This window comes from Thyridium curvatum (assembly GCF_004353045.1).
Source record: "Thyridium curvatum strain D216 chromosome Unknown NODE_42_length_358865_cov_86.645117, whole genome shotgun sequence".
Lineage (NCBI taxonomy): Eukaryota > Fungi > Ascomycota > Sordariomycetes > Thyridiales > Thyridiaceae > Thyridium > Thyridium curvatum.
The window spans coordinates 225,505-241,168 of NW_022156797.1; the positions used below are offsets into that span (position 1 = coordinate 225,505).

Sequence of the window (15,664 nt, forward strand, 5' to 3'; positions counted from 1 at the left end):
TTCTCGCCTCTGGGGGCTGGAGTGAAGTACCTCCAAAACCCTCGAGTATAGAGATAATTCATCACGCATCAAAAGAAGGGTTCAAAGTCACACACATCTTTCCAACGAACCAAAAGTAATCTTGTAGGAATGGGTGATTTATCGCGGTGACATTTTTATGTGTACATAAGTAATGGCAACTTTTTGAGGTACTTGTGCTTCGCATCACGGCCCTGAAGAGAAGCATCCACATCAAAGGCCCCCTCCCTAGTCTATCAAACTCCTGGCACAGCATCAAAAGCAGACACACAAGGCAGACCACCCATATCCTCCCGCCCCATGTCACAGTCTACTGAGGTCCACCAACCTAGACCAGCACAAGAACAAAGTCCCAGCCGATAAACGCCATCCCAAGACCTAGACAGTCCCCAAAGTCATGCCGCAAAAAGGATCGAACGACAACTCCCAAACATTAATCTACGCGTAGGGGGGGTGACACTGCATGCACACGACTACTTCTTCTTGCCCTTCGGCTTGGCCTTGGTAGACTGGTTGGACGCTACGCTGGAGGCGCGAGAGGGCGCAGCCGATGTGGCCTTGCTGCCGGTGCCGGACTTGACATTATCCAAAGCCTTGTTCTGTTTGATCAAATTAGCCAAAATGTTCTCTTTTCTTTGGGCAAGTAGTTTTGGGCAAGTATACTAACCTTGACACCATTCTTTGACTTCTTCTTAGGAGGAGCCATGCCCAGAATGCTGTCCTCGTCGTTCTCCTCGTCTTCCGGCTCCCGCTTGCCGCGGCCGTTGACATGTCCGTTTGCCTTGGTGGTGTTGACATCCTCAAACTCCTTGACGATGGTGGTCAGGAGAGTCGTACACCGACGGCTGAGCTCGTTGGGCGTACGGCTCTGGAAGAACCAATCGAAGCGGAACAGCGGGCTGTCGCGAATCTCGTCGCGGATGGTCTCAAAGATGCCCTCCGAGTCGACGCCGTGCTTATCAAGCTGGACAAGAAGGAAGCGATCTTCCTCCTCCGTGTAGACCTTCTTGTTGGTGGTCGACACAGAGTAGTTGATCTTGAGCTGCTGAAGAGGCACGCGGTACTGCTGCATCTTCTTGCGCAGCATCTTCCGCTGGTGTTCAATCTTTCGTAGCTTCTCCTCGCCATCTTCAATGGTCTTGATCGCCTTCATGTAATCGGCAAGCTCCGTGTATCGCACCCAGAAGATCTTGGCGTACGCCTTGACTTCCTGAGGCGTCTTGCTATCGACCTCAGTCGCGATGCCTTCATAATCCGTCCGGCCAAACTTGGCGGAGCCATTGACAAACTGCTGGAAATCCCTTCGGTTCCAATCGCTGAAGCCCAGCTGTGACAGCTTCTGCTTCTCCTCTTGCTCCTCCTCAGTCAGAGGTGTGGCTTCGTCAATTTCCTGCTGGTCAAGAGCGCGCTCAGCCTCACGGTCGGAAAGATTCTCTTCGTCACCATCAGCAAGTGGCACCTTATAGCCAATCTCCTTGCGATAGTAGGCAGTCTCGCGATCCTGAAGATCCCGGAGAGCAGGGGGGTAGAACTGGTAATCCTGGATGTGGATCTGCTTGGGTGCGCGTGGCGCCTTGGGCTTCTGCTCCTTTGGACCTCCCGAGGAACCATACATTGCTTGGCGGTAGTACTTGTCGATCGAGTAGGTCTGCTCCTTGCGCTCACGCTTAGCAGGGTTGATCCAAGTCATACCGATATCCTTCTTCTTGGCCGCGAAGTTCTCTCCGTTCCAGTCGTAGGCAGACTCGGAAGTGAATTTCTGGAGGTCGTCGATACCAAGCTTCTCGTACCTGGCATTGAGCTCCTTGGTACGTGTCTCACCGCTGGACAGGATCTTGTCGATGTCGTCATCCGTCATATCCGTACCCTTCTCAGCGATGAGACCAGTCGCGCCCTTTTGCTTGAAGACATTTTCGGCACCGTGCTGGATCATGGACAAGAGCTCGTCCTTGTTAGCAGCGGCCTTAGCTGCTTGCTGTGCACGGCCTTGCTGGATAACCAGCTGATCGAGACGCAGCTTCTGCGCGGCTCGCTCTAAGACTTTTTCTTCGATAGCATTGTCCGTGACGAAACGGTAGACAACGACCTGCTTGGTTTGACCAATACGATGAGCACGGTCCATGGCTTGCAAATCGGCCTGAGGGTTCCAGTCGCTATCGTAGAGGACGACGATGTCGGCAGTGGTGAGATTGATACCAAGACCACCAGCCCTGGTAGTCAGAAGGAAGACAAATTTCTCCGAACCAGGCTTGTTGTACTCGTCGATTGCCGCGATACGGTCTTCGTGGGCGGTACCACCATCGATACGGCAATACTTGTACTGACGGAAGACACAGTAGTCCTCAAGGATATCCAGCAGACGGCTCATCTGAGAAAAGATAAGGACACGGCTGCCCTGGGTCTGGAGCCGCTTGAGGAGCTTGTCCAGAACGACCATCTTTCCAGCGTTATACACCAAGTGTTCATCGGTCGTGTAGGGAGGTCCAGGTTCCGCCCCCTCGAACAGATACGGGTGATTGCAGCACTTTCGCAGCTGCATGACGATGTTCAAAAGACGAGTCTTCGACTCGCGCTTTCCGCCAGCACCGTTGACAGCATCGATATCCTTCTCCAGAATCTTCTGATACCATTTGACCTGCATTTCCGACATGCCAATGTAGACGTTGACCTCTTTCTTGGGTAGGAGACTCTTCTCCACATCGCTCTTCACTCTTCGGAGCAAGAAGGGTCGCAAAACACGATGGAGCTGCTGGACGACAGTGTCCTGGTCACGATCTTGCCCAGAGAACCACTGATCGAAGGCCTCAGAGTCGCCGAAAACGTCGGGAAGCAGAAAGTTGAGCAGCGCCCAGAGCTCGTGCAGGTTATTCTGAAGAGGCGTGCCGGTAATCAGGAGACGGTTCCGCGAGTTGAACAGTCGGATGACTTGTGCGAGAGAAGACTCCTCGTTCTTGATACGATGGGCCTCGTCGATAATAATGTACTCCCACGCAAATTTCTTGAGATGAGCCTTCTCGCGAAGGATCATTTCATAACTCGTGATGCAGACATCAAAGTTCTCGTCGACCAGGCGCTCGCTGATGAGGTTCGCACGCTCTTCCTTGGCACCCTGCAGCACCAAAACGTTGACCTCAGGCGTCCACTTGGCAAACTCTCGCTTCCAGTTATCGAGTGTAGACTTGGGCACAGTGACCAGGTGGGGTCCGGTGATGCCCATGATGTGGCGAAGGTAACCGAGGAACGAGATCGTCTGCAGAGTCTTGCCAAGACCCATCTCGTCGGCCAAAATACCCGAGATACCATTCTCGTGTAGAGAAATGAGCCAGTTGAGGCCGGCAACCTGGTAATCTCTCATTTGGCCCTGGATGAAGGATGGCGATTCCCGGAAGACAGTCTCAGCTGAGCCACCATGTTTCTCGTCCTTCAGCAGCTCTGCATCTTCTTCGGCCTCAGTTCGGCGGCGTCTATCGCTAGTAGCACCGCCCTGTCGAGCACCTCCTTTCTTTGCCTTGGCCTCCTCTGCATTTTGTCGGTCGATCTCAGTCATGATGTCGCGAATCTTGGGGTCTGGGTTTGTCTCGATGAAGTGGCGGAAGAGATCTGTCAGGCCGAGAAGATAGCGGAATCGGCGAATGGTATCATCTTCCTGGGCAGAGGATGTCGTATTAGCGCCACTGGCCATTGGAATTTCACGCGACTGTGCGTAGAGTGCTCTAGTTGACCTACCTTGGATTCTCCCAATCTATCGTGTTTCCTGCCGAAGATGCTGCGCCTGAGCTGGTTTGCCTCGGAGCGACGCTTGCGGCCATCTGATATGGGCTCGCCAACGACACTGCTGGCGGTCGTGTTCGGATTGGTGTCCGAGTCTGTGTAGTCTGGCGTCTCGTCCATGTCCTACGAGGATGAACATGTCAGACAACCCATTTTTGGCTTTGTATAAGTGGACGGCAGTCCAGAGAAATATGTAACGCAGGTGCATATCTTGCTGAGAGGACTTACCATCTCGTAAGCCGGCCTCGGAGAAGGCTCTGGTGCGTCCTGCATTGACGCGTCGGTATCGTTACCGCTCAGTCTCGATCGTGAAGGAGCCATGATGGCAGGGCTGCTCTGCGAGCCACTTAACGCGTTTGCGACGCGCCTGGAGCTCTTGGCGATATCGTCTGAGTAGGTCGTATTGTGGCAAGGAGAGTCCTCGTGATGGTTGTGGCCCCGAACGTTGATGACGATGGTAAGGAAGGGAGCCTGTCCTGGTGTTTGAGTGGTGGCAGAGGGAGAGAAGGGTGCTGCAGAGAGGGCAGGGTGGGCTTCCAATGTCGAAGCACCCCAAAATTCATGAATTCGCGTCCCAAAGGGGACTAGCGCCAGTCGCCAGTCGCGAAGAGTGCCTCCCAGGGAGTCACGTGTAAAGGAGACGGATGGGAGTTTTACTGCCATCAGGCCTCACCGCCTTCGTTCTTCCACCATCAATGACGTCCAGGCTGCTTGATGTGGGCTGGGGGCGGGCTCAAAAATTGAATTACCATTGCTCGAGATCTAGTTTAGAAGCAGTTGGTTGAGTTAGTTGTCCCAATCCCAAAAGCCTCAAGCCGAAGGCGTCAACTCTGACAGTGAGGGACCCTTCCCTTCCTACGCTTCCATTCATGCAAAGCAATAGGGCCAGTGTCACATTCAATCTCATCTTTGATCATCATTGTTACGGCTGCGTTTTCTACGGCTTTCTGCTTATGGGGATACTTCCCTATTCTTTAGCGGCTACTAGGCCTATTCTCAATGCTCAATCATCGCAACGTGACCCCTAACAAAACAAGATAGGCTACCCGCCAGTGCCGCCAAAGTGGTCACGTTCCCATCATTCCACATACCATCCGGGTTGTCTCACTGACCTTATTAAACCACCCATTTCGTATCATCGCGTCAATTCACCCCGCGTAAAGTCGAGCCTGCTCTCCTTTTCGAATAGATCAGTGACTGTGCTGCGAAGCGCTGCTTCTTCCTCACCACTATACTATTCGACATAAAAAGCGGTACCGTTCATTGGAGTCCACTGTATCCACCTGCAAAACTGCAGCGCCTTATTCAGTCAGGGCCGCAAGCACGACCCACAATACAACGGCGGTTGTTTTCGCCAAAAACCCCTCCTCGACTAAAAGCAAGCAAACAACTCGACATCTGCATCGGCGCCTGCATCCTGCCAAACTGGCCCGACCAACGTCCACTCCTTTCTCTCAACCCTATTGACGCAGCAACTGGCAAACACTCTCCTTCCATCAAACGCCGACAAGTATGAACACAGATCTCCCCGAGGAGCTCCTCGGGAGCTTTAAAGAAGCCGCCTTCCAGGTCACCAAACTGTACAAGGCTGCCGCTGCCGCCCACGGCAAGGGCCGGGCGGACGGCTACCAAGACTGCCTGGACGACCTGCTGGCCTTCCTCGACAAGGAAAACATCGGCGCGGCCGCTGGCGAGGGATGGAAGGTTAGGAACTGGGCATCCGAGCGGTTGGTCCGCCGGGAACGTGATGGCGTCTCCCAGACGGCCGAGAGCGAAGGCGAGGAGGAAGCGGACAAGGTGGACACTGCATCGTCACCAGAACTGCACCGGGCGGACAGCAATATCCCCATGCAGCCCGCGGCGAACTATACGGCCATGCGAACCGACTCTGCACCGCCCTCGGTCAGACCGTCTGTCGAGGATGCGGGGATAGTTGTCCCTTCACAGGACACGTTCGAGTTCCGATCCCAAATGCAATACCCGCAAGACTCTTCAGACCTCTCCATCGCCACGCTAGACCTGTCAGACTCGAGATCTCACGAGATGTCAACCTCAACACCAGCAGTTTCGATAGCAAGACCACCGAGACCTCGCCATAACGCGGCCGGCCAGAGAAACTTGTCTCGCTCGTCGAACCTCCTGGGCCGCGGCGCAGGTCAAAAACGCAAGCTCAACATTCCCGAGCTGGAGTTCTTTGAGAGCCTCGGGCATTACGGGAAGGACTTCTTCGGCAACAGGGGCGGCAAGAGAAACAAGCACGCTTAGCAGCGGGGCCTTCGGCATTTACTCAGCATTATTACGGGAGGCGTTCTTTTGGGGGGGCGACAGACGATCATCACTCTTCGCCATGGAGACGGGACACTACTCAGCATAGACACGGGGGTGGTGAGTTGCGAGGACGCACGGTTTAAAGGCACGATTGCATCAGCGACATTGGGACGGACTCTGGGCATGGAGCGGTGTTTGTTGTTCTCTTTTCAATTTCCATCGGAGGGATAACGACCATCAATGACTTTGAAGCTTAGCATGGGCCTGGTGGGCACCAGCGATTTCACGAGATGTCGTAGCGGAGGAGGGAACTGGTTGAAGATACCCGCGACGAATTTGAGCTTTCTTCTGTACGTAGTTATAGCCTCTACTGTCTCCCTGACTAAATAGAGTTTTTTTCATGTCCCTGTCTGGTGCTCGCGAGTGCAATAACAGTAGGCAACTATGGTTTGTATCAAAAGACAACCAAAGAAGACTAGCAGCAAGTTCCGCAGAGTCCTACTCTAGGAGGGGCTGTCGTCGTCATCAACGACCAACCCTAGTTCTCTCCCTCTTTCCAACTCTGCGCACTTTCCGTATTCCTTGTTACCTGATAAGATCTCTCAATACGTCTCGTTCTTGGCATCATCGGCATTAGAGAGTTGCCTGCAGCCTTACCCTCAATAGATTTATGAAATAAGTTAAAACTCCCTATCTGTACCTATTGCGCAGCCTAGCACACATGCAAGTGCGTTCTTAGCGGCCCAATCACCAATTCTCTCATCAGGGAGGGCTCTGGACTCAGGACCAGCCGAATCGTCTTGCCAACGGGAAATACAGCCCAAAAGCAGAAAAGGGACAGCAACGGGCGCTTCTCTACCCTACATATCAGTCACCACCACCATGGCCGACGAAGACGACCCTGTGACTAGCACAAGCCGCACCCCGCTCTTCGCCGACCGGGAAGGAGGGCCCCCCGACGCACCAGACCCGCGCGACCAGGAGGAGGACGACGACGACGGCGGCCTCCCCCACGACCGCCGCCGCGGCCGTGGCGGTGGTGGCCCGAAGTGGCGGTGGTGGTGGAAGACGGCGCGCGGCCGCGGCAGGGCGCTGCTGGCGTCGCGGGAGAAGCACTTTGCCATCATGGCCATGGTCTCGCTCGACGTCGTGGCCCTGCTCGTCGACATACTCGTCTCGCTCGTGGCCTGCGACTGGGGCCGGCAGGACGAGCCGTGGGTCGGCGAGACGCAGGAGGCGACCAAGATCTGCGGCCTCGTGTTCAGCTGCCTCTTCCTGGCCGAGCTGGCGGTGAGCGTGTGGGCGTTTGGCGTCTCGTAAGAAAGAGCCCATTTTCAGTCTTTCTTCCCATGTCTCTCTCTTTTTTTTTTGGTTTGTTTCTGTGATTAAAAACTACTCTATTGCACTGGATGCCGTGGTGGTCAAGTTCAGGGGAGGGGTCCTCTGTCTGTTTGTTACTAATCCCTTGCAAACGGGTGGCAGGTATTTCTCCTCGTGGTTCCACTGCTTCGACGCGGCCGTCATCGTCGTCAGCTTCGTCGTGGACCTGCTGGCGCACGGCATCGCGGGCCAGATCGCCTCCCTGGTCATCGTGCTGCGCCTGACCCGCCTGGTCAAGATAGTGAACGAGCTCAGCCTGGCGTCGGCGGAGCGCATGGAGGGCATGGAGACCAAGATCGCGGACCTGGAGCGGCAGAACTCGGAGCTGAAGAGGGCGGCGAGCCTGAGGCGGTTTGACGGCGACGACTCCGACGCACGGTAGGATCCCCGGGTCGGCCCCCTGTTCTGAGGCGGAGTTGGGAGGTGCAGTGCTCCGAGGCTACGACTGCACTGCTTGGTATACTTATGGCATGCTTATGAGTACTTGTATTAGGTACTTGTACTAAGGAAACATCTGTACCTGTTTTTGGCATCCAGAGACTGTGGATTCTGTGGATGTCTGCCGTGTCGTCTCGTTCTTAAAGAAATTGTCGGGGGGCGTTTTCGTTGCATTTATCATGGTTACAATTCAGGGGTGTGTGAGCCAAGCATTTTCTCTGATGATCCACCCACATAGCCCGGGAGCTGTACTTGTACAACACCCCGGCGTGCTGGAAGCTCGTATGGGCCGTGTGCCGTAGCACGCACATGTATCAAACGGCCACAAAGGATCTCCAACATCGTGACAACGTGACAAGTTATAATACAGATACTCAATCATCCATCAAGCCCGCCGCCAACAGCGTGTCCAGCTACCTACAGTACGTAGGTACACTTGTTCATCATGGCCGCCCCCGAGTCGAAGTAGTAGATAATGGCCGAGAACCGGTAAGCGAGATATCAAATTAGTGTGCAAATGTCGCTAATGCAAGCCTTCCCACCGGGTCCTCCCATCAACCCTTGCTAGCCGGGGTTACCCCGGAATGCGCCAGTTCCCGTTCTGGGTGTTAGCCCGTGCAAGTGCCCCGGCATCGTCAGCCAACAACTTCAGCTGCCTCTCCCGAAATGTGACCTCTCCTGATGCCCACAGGGCCTGCATGGGTGCATGACCCTGCATTCCTCGGGATTTCTTACTAGACTTTGTATCTCTCGCTTTCGTGTCTGCCCAGTGTCTCAACAAAGGGGGTTGCTGTGCTGCAGGGGGTGGTTGAAGCTTTTTTGTCTCACTTGTCACATTTGTTTTCGTATTTTTGTTTTTGTGTTTCCTCTCGAACTCAAACAATCGAACCTGCTCATTACTTGCTCTAGCCCCAGGAGTCTAATAATTCGTGCTTCGAACCTATTCAACTGTTCCCCGAACCTTCTTCCCCAACGGAAATCTCGAGCTCGACATTCGTTTTTCCACCGATAGCTCTTCATTACCGTCTGAATCAATCTTTTGTAATATCCGAGATCCCCTCACTCTCGTTCATCAGCATTAAAAAGACCTTTAATATCAACAATACAAAAGCCAGCAAAAATGCGTCCCGTCATCGCCCTAGCCCTCCTCGCCTCCTCCCTCTGCCCCCTCGCCGCGGCCGCCGACGCCTCGTGCCCGGACGGCGCAGACGTCATCGTAAACACCTGCCTCGACCAGCAGAACGCCATCCTGGCCACCTGCACCGACGGCGACTGGGACTGCAAGTGCCACGCCTGGCAGTCCATCGTGCAGTGCGTCTTGGTTTCCTTTCCTCCCTAACCGGCCACCCCCCGCCTCCCTCCCATCCATCCTCAGACCCTGTGACTAAAAAAAAGATACCGAAAATAACAGGTGCTTCATCAACTGCCCCTCCGACCCGCGCAAGCAGACCAACGAGGGCCAGCAGTCCATCTTCTGCGGCTACGCCTCGCAGTACCCTTCCTCCACCAAGGCCGTCTCCGCCGGCGCCGCCAGCACCGCCGGCGGCTCCAAGGGGCCCGAGCAGAGCGCGGCCGCCGCGACTCCTGCTACTACCACCGCTTCGAAACAGGGAGCCGGCAGCAGCGGCACGCCGACTAGCTCGCCGACGGCCGTGGCGAAGAACGGCGCCGTGGGCGCGCGCGAGCGGGTGCTCAACGTCGGCGGTGCCATCGCCGCCGTTGCTGTCGGTGCCATCGCTGTCCTGTAAATAGGAGTCTTGTCATTTCTCTGTGGGACAATGAAATGATTATGTTGTGGCGGATTGAGTGATCTGGATCAAAAGATACACTTACGAGACTATTTTAGTCTTCATGACAATTATTTACCTGTTGTAATGCTCACTGAGAATAATAATTCAATGTTGTTGTGAAATCACTCATCCAGATGACAACCAAACGGGACCAGCTCCTGTCCATCATCATTTTCTTCGTGTTTCATTTCGTCTAGTTGTTGCTTGCGTGATAAGTACAGTATTGGGGGCGTGCGCGTGCTGCTCTCGACATATGATACAACGCAATGTAAGACGCAGCATGCTGGGAAATCCACGCAGTGCAGTTAAAAAAGGTATAACAAGAGCGGCCTCGCCAAACAGTTCTATTGTCCGCCCCCTCTTGGTGCAAGCCTTTCTCCTTTTCTTCCCAACTCCAAACAATCCAAAGGCAAAAAGGTATCGCTGTCCACCAAATTCTTACAAGTGGTTTCCCCCCCAGTCTGGTTTGACACCGATGACAACCTCGAACACGTCGTCCTGGACATGTCGATGGCCATAAGTGAATCCTCATCACTCCTTCCGTCTTCTCCCTCGCTGTAGCGCTAGCAACTAGCGTTTTCGGTGGACGATGGCGAGCGGCAGGGATCCCATTCGTTGGAGACAGAAGGCGCCCGAAAGAGCAGATAAATCCAAGCAACGCGATGGTCCCGAGCAAGCGCTCGTGACGTGAATATATGTACGTGAATGTGCAAAGGCAATTAAAGATGTATGTAAATGCCGCGGCAAGAAAAGTGGCGTTGGTCGTCGAATAGGGCTAGGCCTTCTGCTTTCTCCTGCCCTTGCCAGTCGTAGTGACAGGACCGACAAAGGTGACATGCTTGGGTTCATCCTTCTTGGTCGAGGTGCTACCACGATGGTGGCGGATGGCTTGAGGACCATCGTCCTCGTCGATGTTGATCTCGGCCACGTCAGACACGGAACCAGCGTCGCTATCGCTGATCTCGGATGAGGAACCGTCATCAGAATCATCGTACTCCCCGTCGTCACTAACAAGCGATGGCGCATTGTTGCTGGCAATGGTGTTGGGACTGTGTTCCGTGTCCATGTCGTCATCGTAGAGCTCAGAGCTGTCCTCCTTCTCATCGGTGGGAGTCAGATCAGGCGTGGAGAAAGCCATGTGAGACGCGACGCCCTTGCTGCTCGCAGGGCGCGTCCCCCCCATCGCAGCGGGCGCCATGGTAGGCCGGACAGGCATGCGCTTGACAGCGGGCGTTCTGGCCGCAGAGGCAGGAGGCGACTGTAGGCCGTCGGCGAGGTCGGCGCTCTGATCTCCCTCCTCTGATTCGTCGCCAGGCGAAAGCTCGTCCAGGTCGATCTTGGTTTTGGCATCTTCAACCTGCTCCTTCAGATTGCCCTTGAACTTCTTGTTCTTCATGAGGTTGGACAAGAAGGGCGTCTGGTCAGAGCTGACAAAAGCGCGAGACCCCTTGGAACTCGTCGGACGTTGCGATTTTGAGACGCGGGACTTGGACGATGAGGTGTCCAAGGAACGGTCGGAACAGGCGGTGAGCGTGGCGTGGATGCGTGAGAGGATTTTGTTCGAGTCCTCCTTGTCAGTGTGAGCAAACGCATGGACGAGACCAGAGGCGGTAGCAACGCCAGCAGGCTTCTCTTCACTCGTAGTCCCACGGTTCTCATCGGCTTCGATGGGATGGCCGCAATGAACAGCAGCTTCCTCGTGGCTCTTGAAATCTCGCTTGTGAGCGATGCGACAATGGTTGATGAAACCTTGCGTGCTCGAGAAGTTATCCCGATGGCAATCGATACAGACCAGCTTGACGGTTTGACCATCAGACCGCTTGAGGATACACGGCCCAGCCTTGTCCTTGGGCTGCGGGTAGCCGTTCGACAGAGCATGCAGTTTCTGCGCACCCGTGCCGCGCATGGGGCGGTTCTTGCCAACTGCAACCGGGTCACTGAGACTGTTCCTCGTCGTCCTGCCCTCCGGCACGAGCGCCGCAGAAGGCGCCTGGGAGAAGCCGTGCCACTCGGGAAGCACACCATCAAAAGCAGGGTCCGGGATGAGCCACTTGGCATAATGGCGCGCATACGGACCATCCACGACACCAAACGGCGCTGCCCATTTGGGCACCGACTGACCGGGACGGCTGCGTACAGAAGGGCCTTTGCCCTTGCTGATATCGAGCATCTGTTCGGGAGTGGGACAGCTTATCGGATACGGAATCAAGTGACAGCGCCTGAGCTGCTCGAGCGCGATCTGGCATTTCGCCAGCTCCTGGTCGATCAGGCGTATTTCGTCATGTTTCAACAGGATCTCCAGACCAAACTGATACTGAATGACTTCCCTTGCGCGGTCGACATCACAGGCAGCACCAGCAGCCTTGGGCACGGGAGGACCTTTGCACGCAACTCCACCGACAGAGGAAGACTTGTCATGGGCTTCTACCTTGGCGCGCTTGGATGTGATGCGCTCGTCAGCGCCGTCAGCGCTCTGCCTCTTCCGCTTCACGGCATGGTTAGCTTGCTGCTTGGGGCTGGGCTTGGACACGCCACCGGTGGACTCGGTGAACTGAGGCATAGGCTGAGCTGCTTCGGCAATCTTGTCGCTTCCCCTTGGTTCCGAGATCCAGAAGCGGAACATCAGCAGACCCTCGAGGGTGAGACTTGACCACAAGGCTTTCACGGCAGCAAAGCTTTGTAGGTTGTGTCAAAGTGGTGAGGATGCTTTCAACAAGTGACACGACCCAAGTCAGATCGAGATACCAAGGCAGGTAAGACGGGGCAAAAAAGGGGGGGCGGCCTTCGGCAGGCTGACGTAACCAGAACAGCCTAGCGCTGGGCGAAGTGTGGAGCCGCAGCTGCGACTGACTGGTCGGGGCGTTCGGGTGACGAAAAGTGGGCGGCGGACCAACAGGCTGAAGTGATGGTGGCCTGGGTCAAACCCAACCAAAACCGCTCAGGCTGCAGGGAGCGAATGAGCGCGCGACACACAGGGGGCGCCGAGAGCGAGAGGGAGAATGAGCGTGCGTGGCTTGCGAGAGAGAGAGAGTGCGTGCGAGCGTGAGAGTGAGAGAAGCGACGATGCGACCGGGCGACGCAGTCGACCAGCAGATTTGGATCGCGTGGAAGAGAAGAGGTTGCGCGAGAACTAGTTAAAGCCTCGACGATTAAAAGAGGATTAAGTATGCGCGAAAAGGAGAGCGCGCAAGTCGTGGAAAAAGAAGATTCGTTGCGACAAAGAGATTAATCGCGCGTCGCTACTGAGGTTTTGCGACGTTTGAGGTGTTGTGATGGTTTTTGGGGGGGAAGTTTGAGCGAAAGGAGGGAATGGAGAGGAAGGTTTACAGAGGGGACAAAGGGTGGAAATTGCCTCTGTCAGTCTGTCGGGGGGGAGGAGGAAGCTGGTGGAATCCAAAAACAGGGGCGACCAGCAGCGCGCGAAGACTTGGAGCATGTGAGGGAGATTTGTTTGGGAGTTGGGGGGGGGGTGGGATCACTCGATTTCGGGGGGCGGAGGCAAATCAAGTGGGTGACTGGAGTGAGTGGGCATCGAGCGTGTGAAGCGTGTCTCCGTGTGAAGCGTGTGCAAGCAGCGACAAGGTCCCCAGTTCTCTCTGTCTGGAAAAAGACAGCAAGCATCGAGAAATGGGTGGAGAAAACACGGGCAAGAGTCGCCAGCATGCAGCAAAATGCAGTCAGTGCTGAGGAGGGAGTGGGGAAAGCGTGTACGAGTCGTTGGCGGCCCTAGCAAAGATCAAGGTTGGTGCAGCAGGTGTTGGTGGTCTGGGCTGGCCAGGGATGGATCATGGATGGATAAGCTGCTGGCTGGCGGGGGGCCCTCCTCATGCTGTCCACGGACGGGGGGTGACTAGTGGAGGACTACGGGTAGGTACCAAACAATGAGGCTGATTGCAATCGCTGCGCAAAATTACTGCATCTCGCTATGAGTGGTGACATGGGCGATGGCCTTGGAAGCACAGCGAGCATTGGATGGCGACGCCAGTGTGGGTGGGTAGAAACAAACGGGGCGTAATAGCGTTCAAGCCGAATGGAATTAGGAACGTGAACCATGGCACTTCCATCCCCCCGTCATGGACTGGGCAATCCTCTGGCAAAAGCAAGAGGCAGAGAGGGTGTGGTCTTTTGCAAAGTGTCTTACCTGGCGCGCAGCTCGAATCCAAGAGGTACCTACCATACCCATATGAGGCAAAGCCGTGATGCTTTCGAGCCAGCAGAAAAAAAGCAAATAAATCCACGCACGGCAGAAGGTGACGCCCTTGCATTCGTGCCGCAGGTGAAATACTACTCTCGCGCGCAAAAAACAGCTCTGTGCCTTTGTTTGTTTACCGGTTCTTGAACTCACGGGCCTCCGGCCGTGCAAAGGGTAATTCTCAACCATTCATGGTGCTGATCAAGGTCTAATAAGGCTGCTATAATAAGACGTGCGCCGAGTACCTACCTGCTGTGCGAGGTACCTGACCAGTGGTGGTAACGCTTTTTCATGCATGTCTCACATCGCTTGATAGGTGAGGGACCCTCAGCACGAGATGCAGGATTCTCCTTGCTTTGGCAATCGCATTTGCCTAGGTACCTATCCACTCGGGCGAGGGACTGAGTGAGCCGGGAGATGCGATCCGCCCAGTGGTCGGAGATACCTGTGCGTAACCGACCGCAGCCGAAAAGGCATCGACAAAGCAGCTGAGGACTCGAGAATACATCACCGCGCGTCCAACTAAACTTGGCGCACCTTGCTTCTTCGAGATGGCTTCTGGTCCCTTTCCTGGTCGGGTCCCGGTGATCCGTGCGTTCCGTGCCTTATTTCGCTCCGGCTTCCACTTCTGACGTGAGGATGCGCCGTCGTGATTGGGTCATCTGGGATGGGTCCCGTCAGCGAGCCGGTCCAAGGCCAGGCCAGGCCAGCTCCAACCTTACTTCGTAAGATCGGCCTGGTTTCAGATAGCTCTGTTCTAGTTTGAGGGGCAAGAGGGGTTACCATCATCCAGCGAAGCTCAAGCAGCAGGTTATGAGAGTTGGGGAATCGCCGTATTGTCGTACGATCGAGCAAAGGCATTCCAGATTATGAGGCCTATGGCTTCTCTACTTGTACAGAGTCCGGCTATCAGGCTCTGAGCTACCTTCGCTTTCACAATGCGCTGCATGTCAGACCAGTTGAGGAGCCGGAGCTACGTCCCAGCTAATCTATTTGGATGGTCATACCACACTTCATGGTCTGCCGTACCTATCACCATTGGTGATCGCCCTCATTGGCCGTAGTGGCTCTGCACCAGTCTTTGGCTGCCTTCCAAGTTGTTCCAGAATAGATGGCCGAGATAGCTGATCAGCCAACCAACAGCTGCATGCCAGGCAGATCCGTCCGATAGCAAAGGAGCACTGGCGTCCAGTCATCCGCTGCGCGTTTCCAGGTCGAGCAGGCAGCGATCATATCATGACTACAAGTACGTCCTCGGTAGCCTGTGCCTAGAGTGTCCAGTCAATGCATATCTCAGGAGAATCATGAATTCGCAACAGACTACTGCAGCTTGGATCCAGAACCATCCAACCGGGTGCCAAACCCTGGAGTTTTGTGGGGAGGCCACCAGCCCAAAGCCAAAGAGTTACTTTGGACGGCCATGCCGTTGCTGCACTCCACTCTCGACCTGCAGGTCCCCCAGCCACTGTGATCCAATCCTCGGTAGGAAAGTAGGCATCTGGAGAAACGAACCCATAGCAGAGGGAAGCTATCGTCGTGCTCGCAAGCTGTGGTACTTGAATTCTCTGGTGCTATGCCAGGGTGATCAAGAAACATGGCTTACCGATGCGATATTGCCGTGATGCCGACAAATGTGTTCTGCCCCCTCAGATGTTGCTCAATTTTTCAAAGTATTCGAGACGTAACCTGGACTTCCGGATCTTGGCTGTTGGACAAAAGGTGGAAAATCCGGGGCCAAAATTTGCTTGTTCGCCATGTTATTGTCCACCACCGTACCGTCCGATTTAGCCATGGAGGATGTATCATC

The 15,664-nt window shown here is 55.0% G+C and overlaps 6 protein-coding genes across 6 annotated transcripts; 3 read left to right on the forward strand and 3 right to left on the reverse strand.

Moving 5' to 3' along the window:
• Nucleotides 1-491: 491 nt before the first annotated feature.
• Nucleotides 492-4,709, reverse strand: E0L32_007106 (uncharacterized protein; the record flags this gene model as incomplete). Its single annotated transcript, XM_031141814.1, has 5 exons — nucleotides 492-617; nucleotides 686-3,664; nucleotides 3,745-3,912; nucleotides 4,018-4,373; nucleotides 4,649-4,709. The coding sequence occupies 5 exons, from the start codon at nucleotides 4,707-4,709 to the stop codon at nucleotides 492-494; spliced, it is 3,690 nt and encodes a 1,229-aa protein (XP_030993931.1).
• Nucleotides 4,710-5,301: 592 nt separating this feature from the next.
• On the forward strand, nucleotides 5,302-6,054 carry E0L32_007107 (uncharacterized protein; the record flags this gene model as incomplete). The annotated part of the gene is made up of 1 exon (XM_031141815.1): nucleotides 5,302-6,054. One exon carries the CDS (start codon nucleotides 5,302-5,304, stop codon nucleotides 6,052-6,054), a length of 753 nt encoding a protein of 250 aa, XP_030993932.1.
• An 885-nt stretch (nucleotides 6,055-6,939) lies between these two features.
• Nucleotides 6,940-7,377, forward strand: E0L32_007108 (uncharacterized protein; the record flags this gene model as incomplete). The annotated part of the gene is made up of 1 exon (XM_031141816.1): nucleotides 6,940-7,377. The coding sequence occupies one exon, from the start codon at nucleotides 6,940-6,942 to the stop codon at nucleotides 7,375-7,377; it is 438 nt and encodes a 145-aa protein (XP_030993933.1).
• A 77-nt stretch (nucleotides 7,378-7,454) lies between these two features.
• Nucleotides 7,455-8,056, reverse strand: E0L32_007109 (uncharacterized protein; the record flags this gene model as incomplete). The annotated part of the gene is made up of 3 exons (XM_031141817.1): nucleotides 7,455-7,462; nucleotides 7,516-7,876; nucleotides 7,958-8,056. The coding sequence occupies 3 exons, from the start codon at nucleotides 8,054-8,056 to the stop codon at nucleotides 7,455-7,457; spliced, it is 468 nt and encodes a 155-aa protein (XP_030993934.1).
• Nucleotides 8,057-8,995: 939 nt separating this feature from the next.
• E0L32_007110 (uncharacterized protein) lies at nucleotides 8,996-9,623 on the forward strand (the record flags this gene model as incomplete). Its single annotated transcript, XM_031141818.1, has 2 exons — nucleotides 8,996-9,186; nucleotides 9,287-9,623. The coding sequence occupies 2 exons, from the start codon at nucleotides 8,996-8,998 to the stop codon at nucleotides 9,621-9,623; spliced, it is 528 nt and encodes a 175-aa protein (XP_030993935.1).
• An 817-nt stretch (nucleotides 9,624-10,440) lies between these two features.
• On the reverse strand, nucleotides 10,441-12,288 carry E0L32_007111 (uncharacterized protein; the record flags this gene model as incomplete). The annotated part of the gene is made up of 1 exon (XM_031141819.1): nucleotides 10,441-12,288. One exon carries the CDS (start codon nucleotides 12,286-12,288, stop codon nucleotides 10,441-10,443), a length of 1,848 nt encoding a protein of 615 aa, XP_030993936.1.
• Between the last annotated feature and the right edge of the window lie 3,376 nt (nucleotides 12,289-15,664).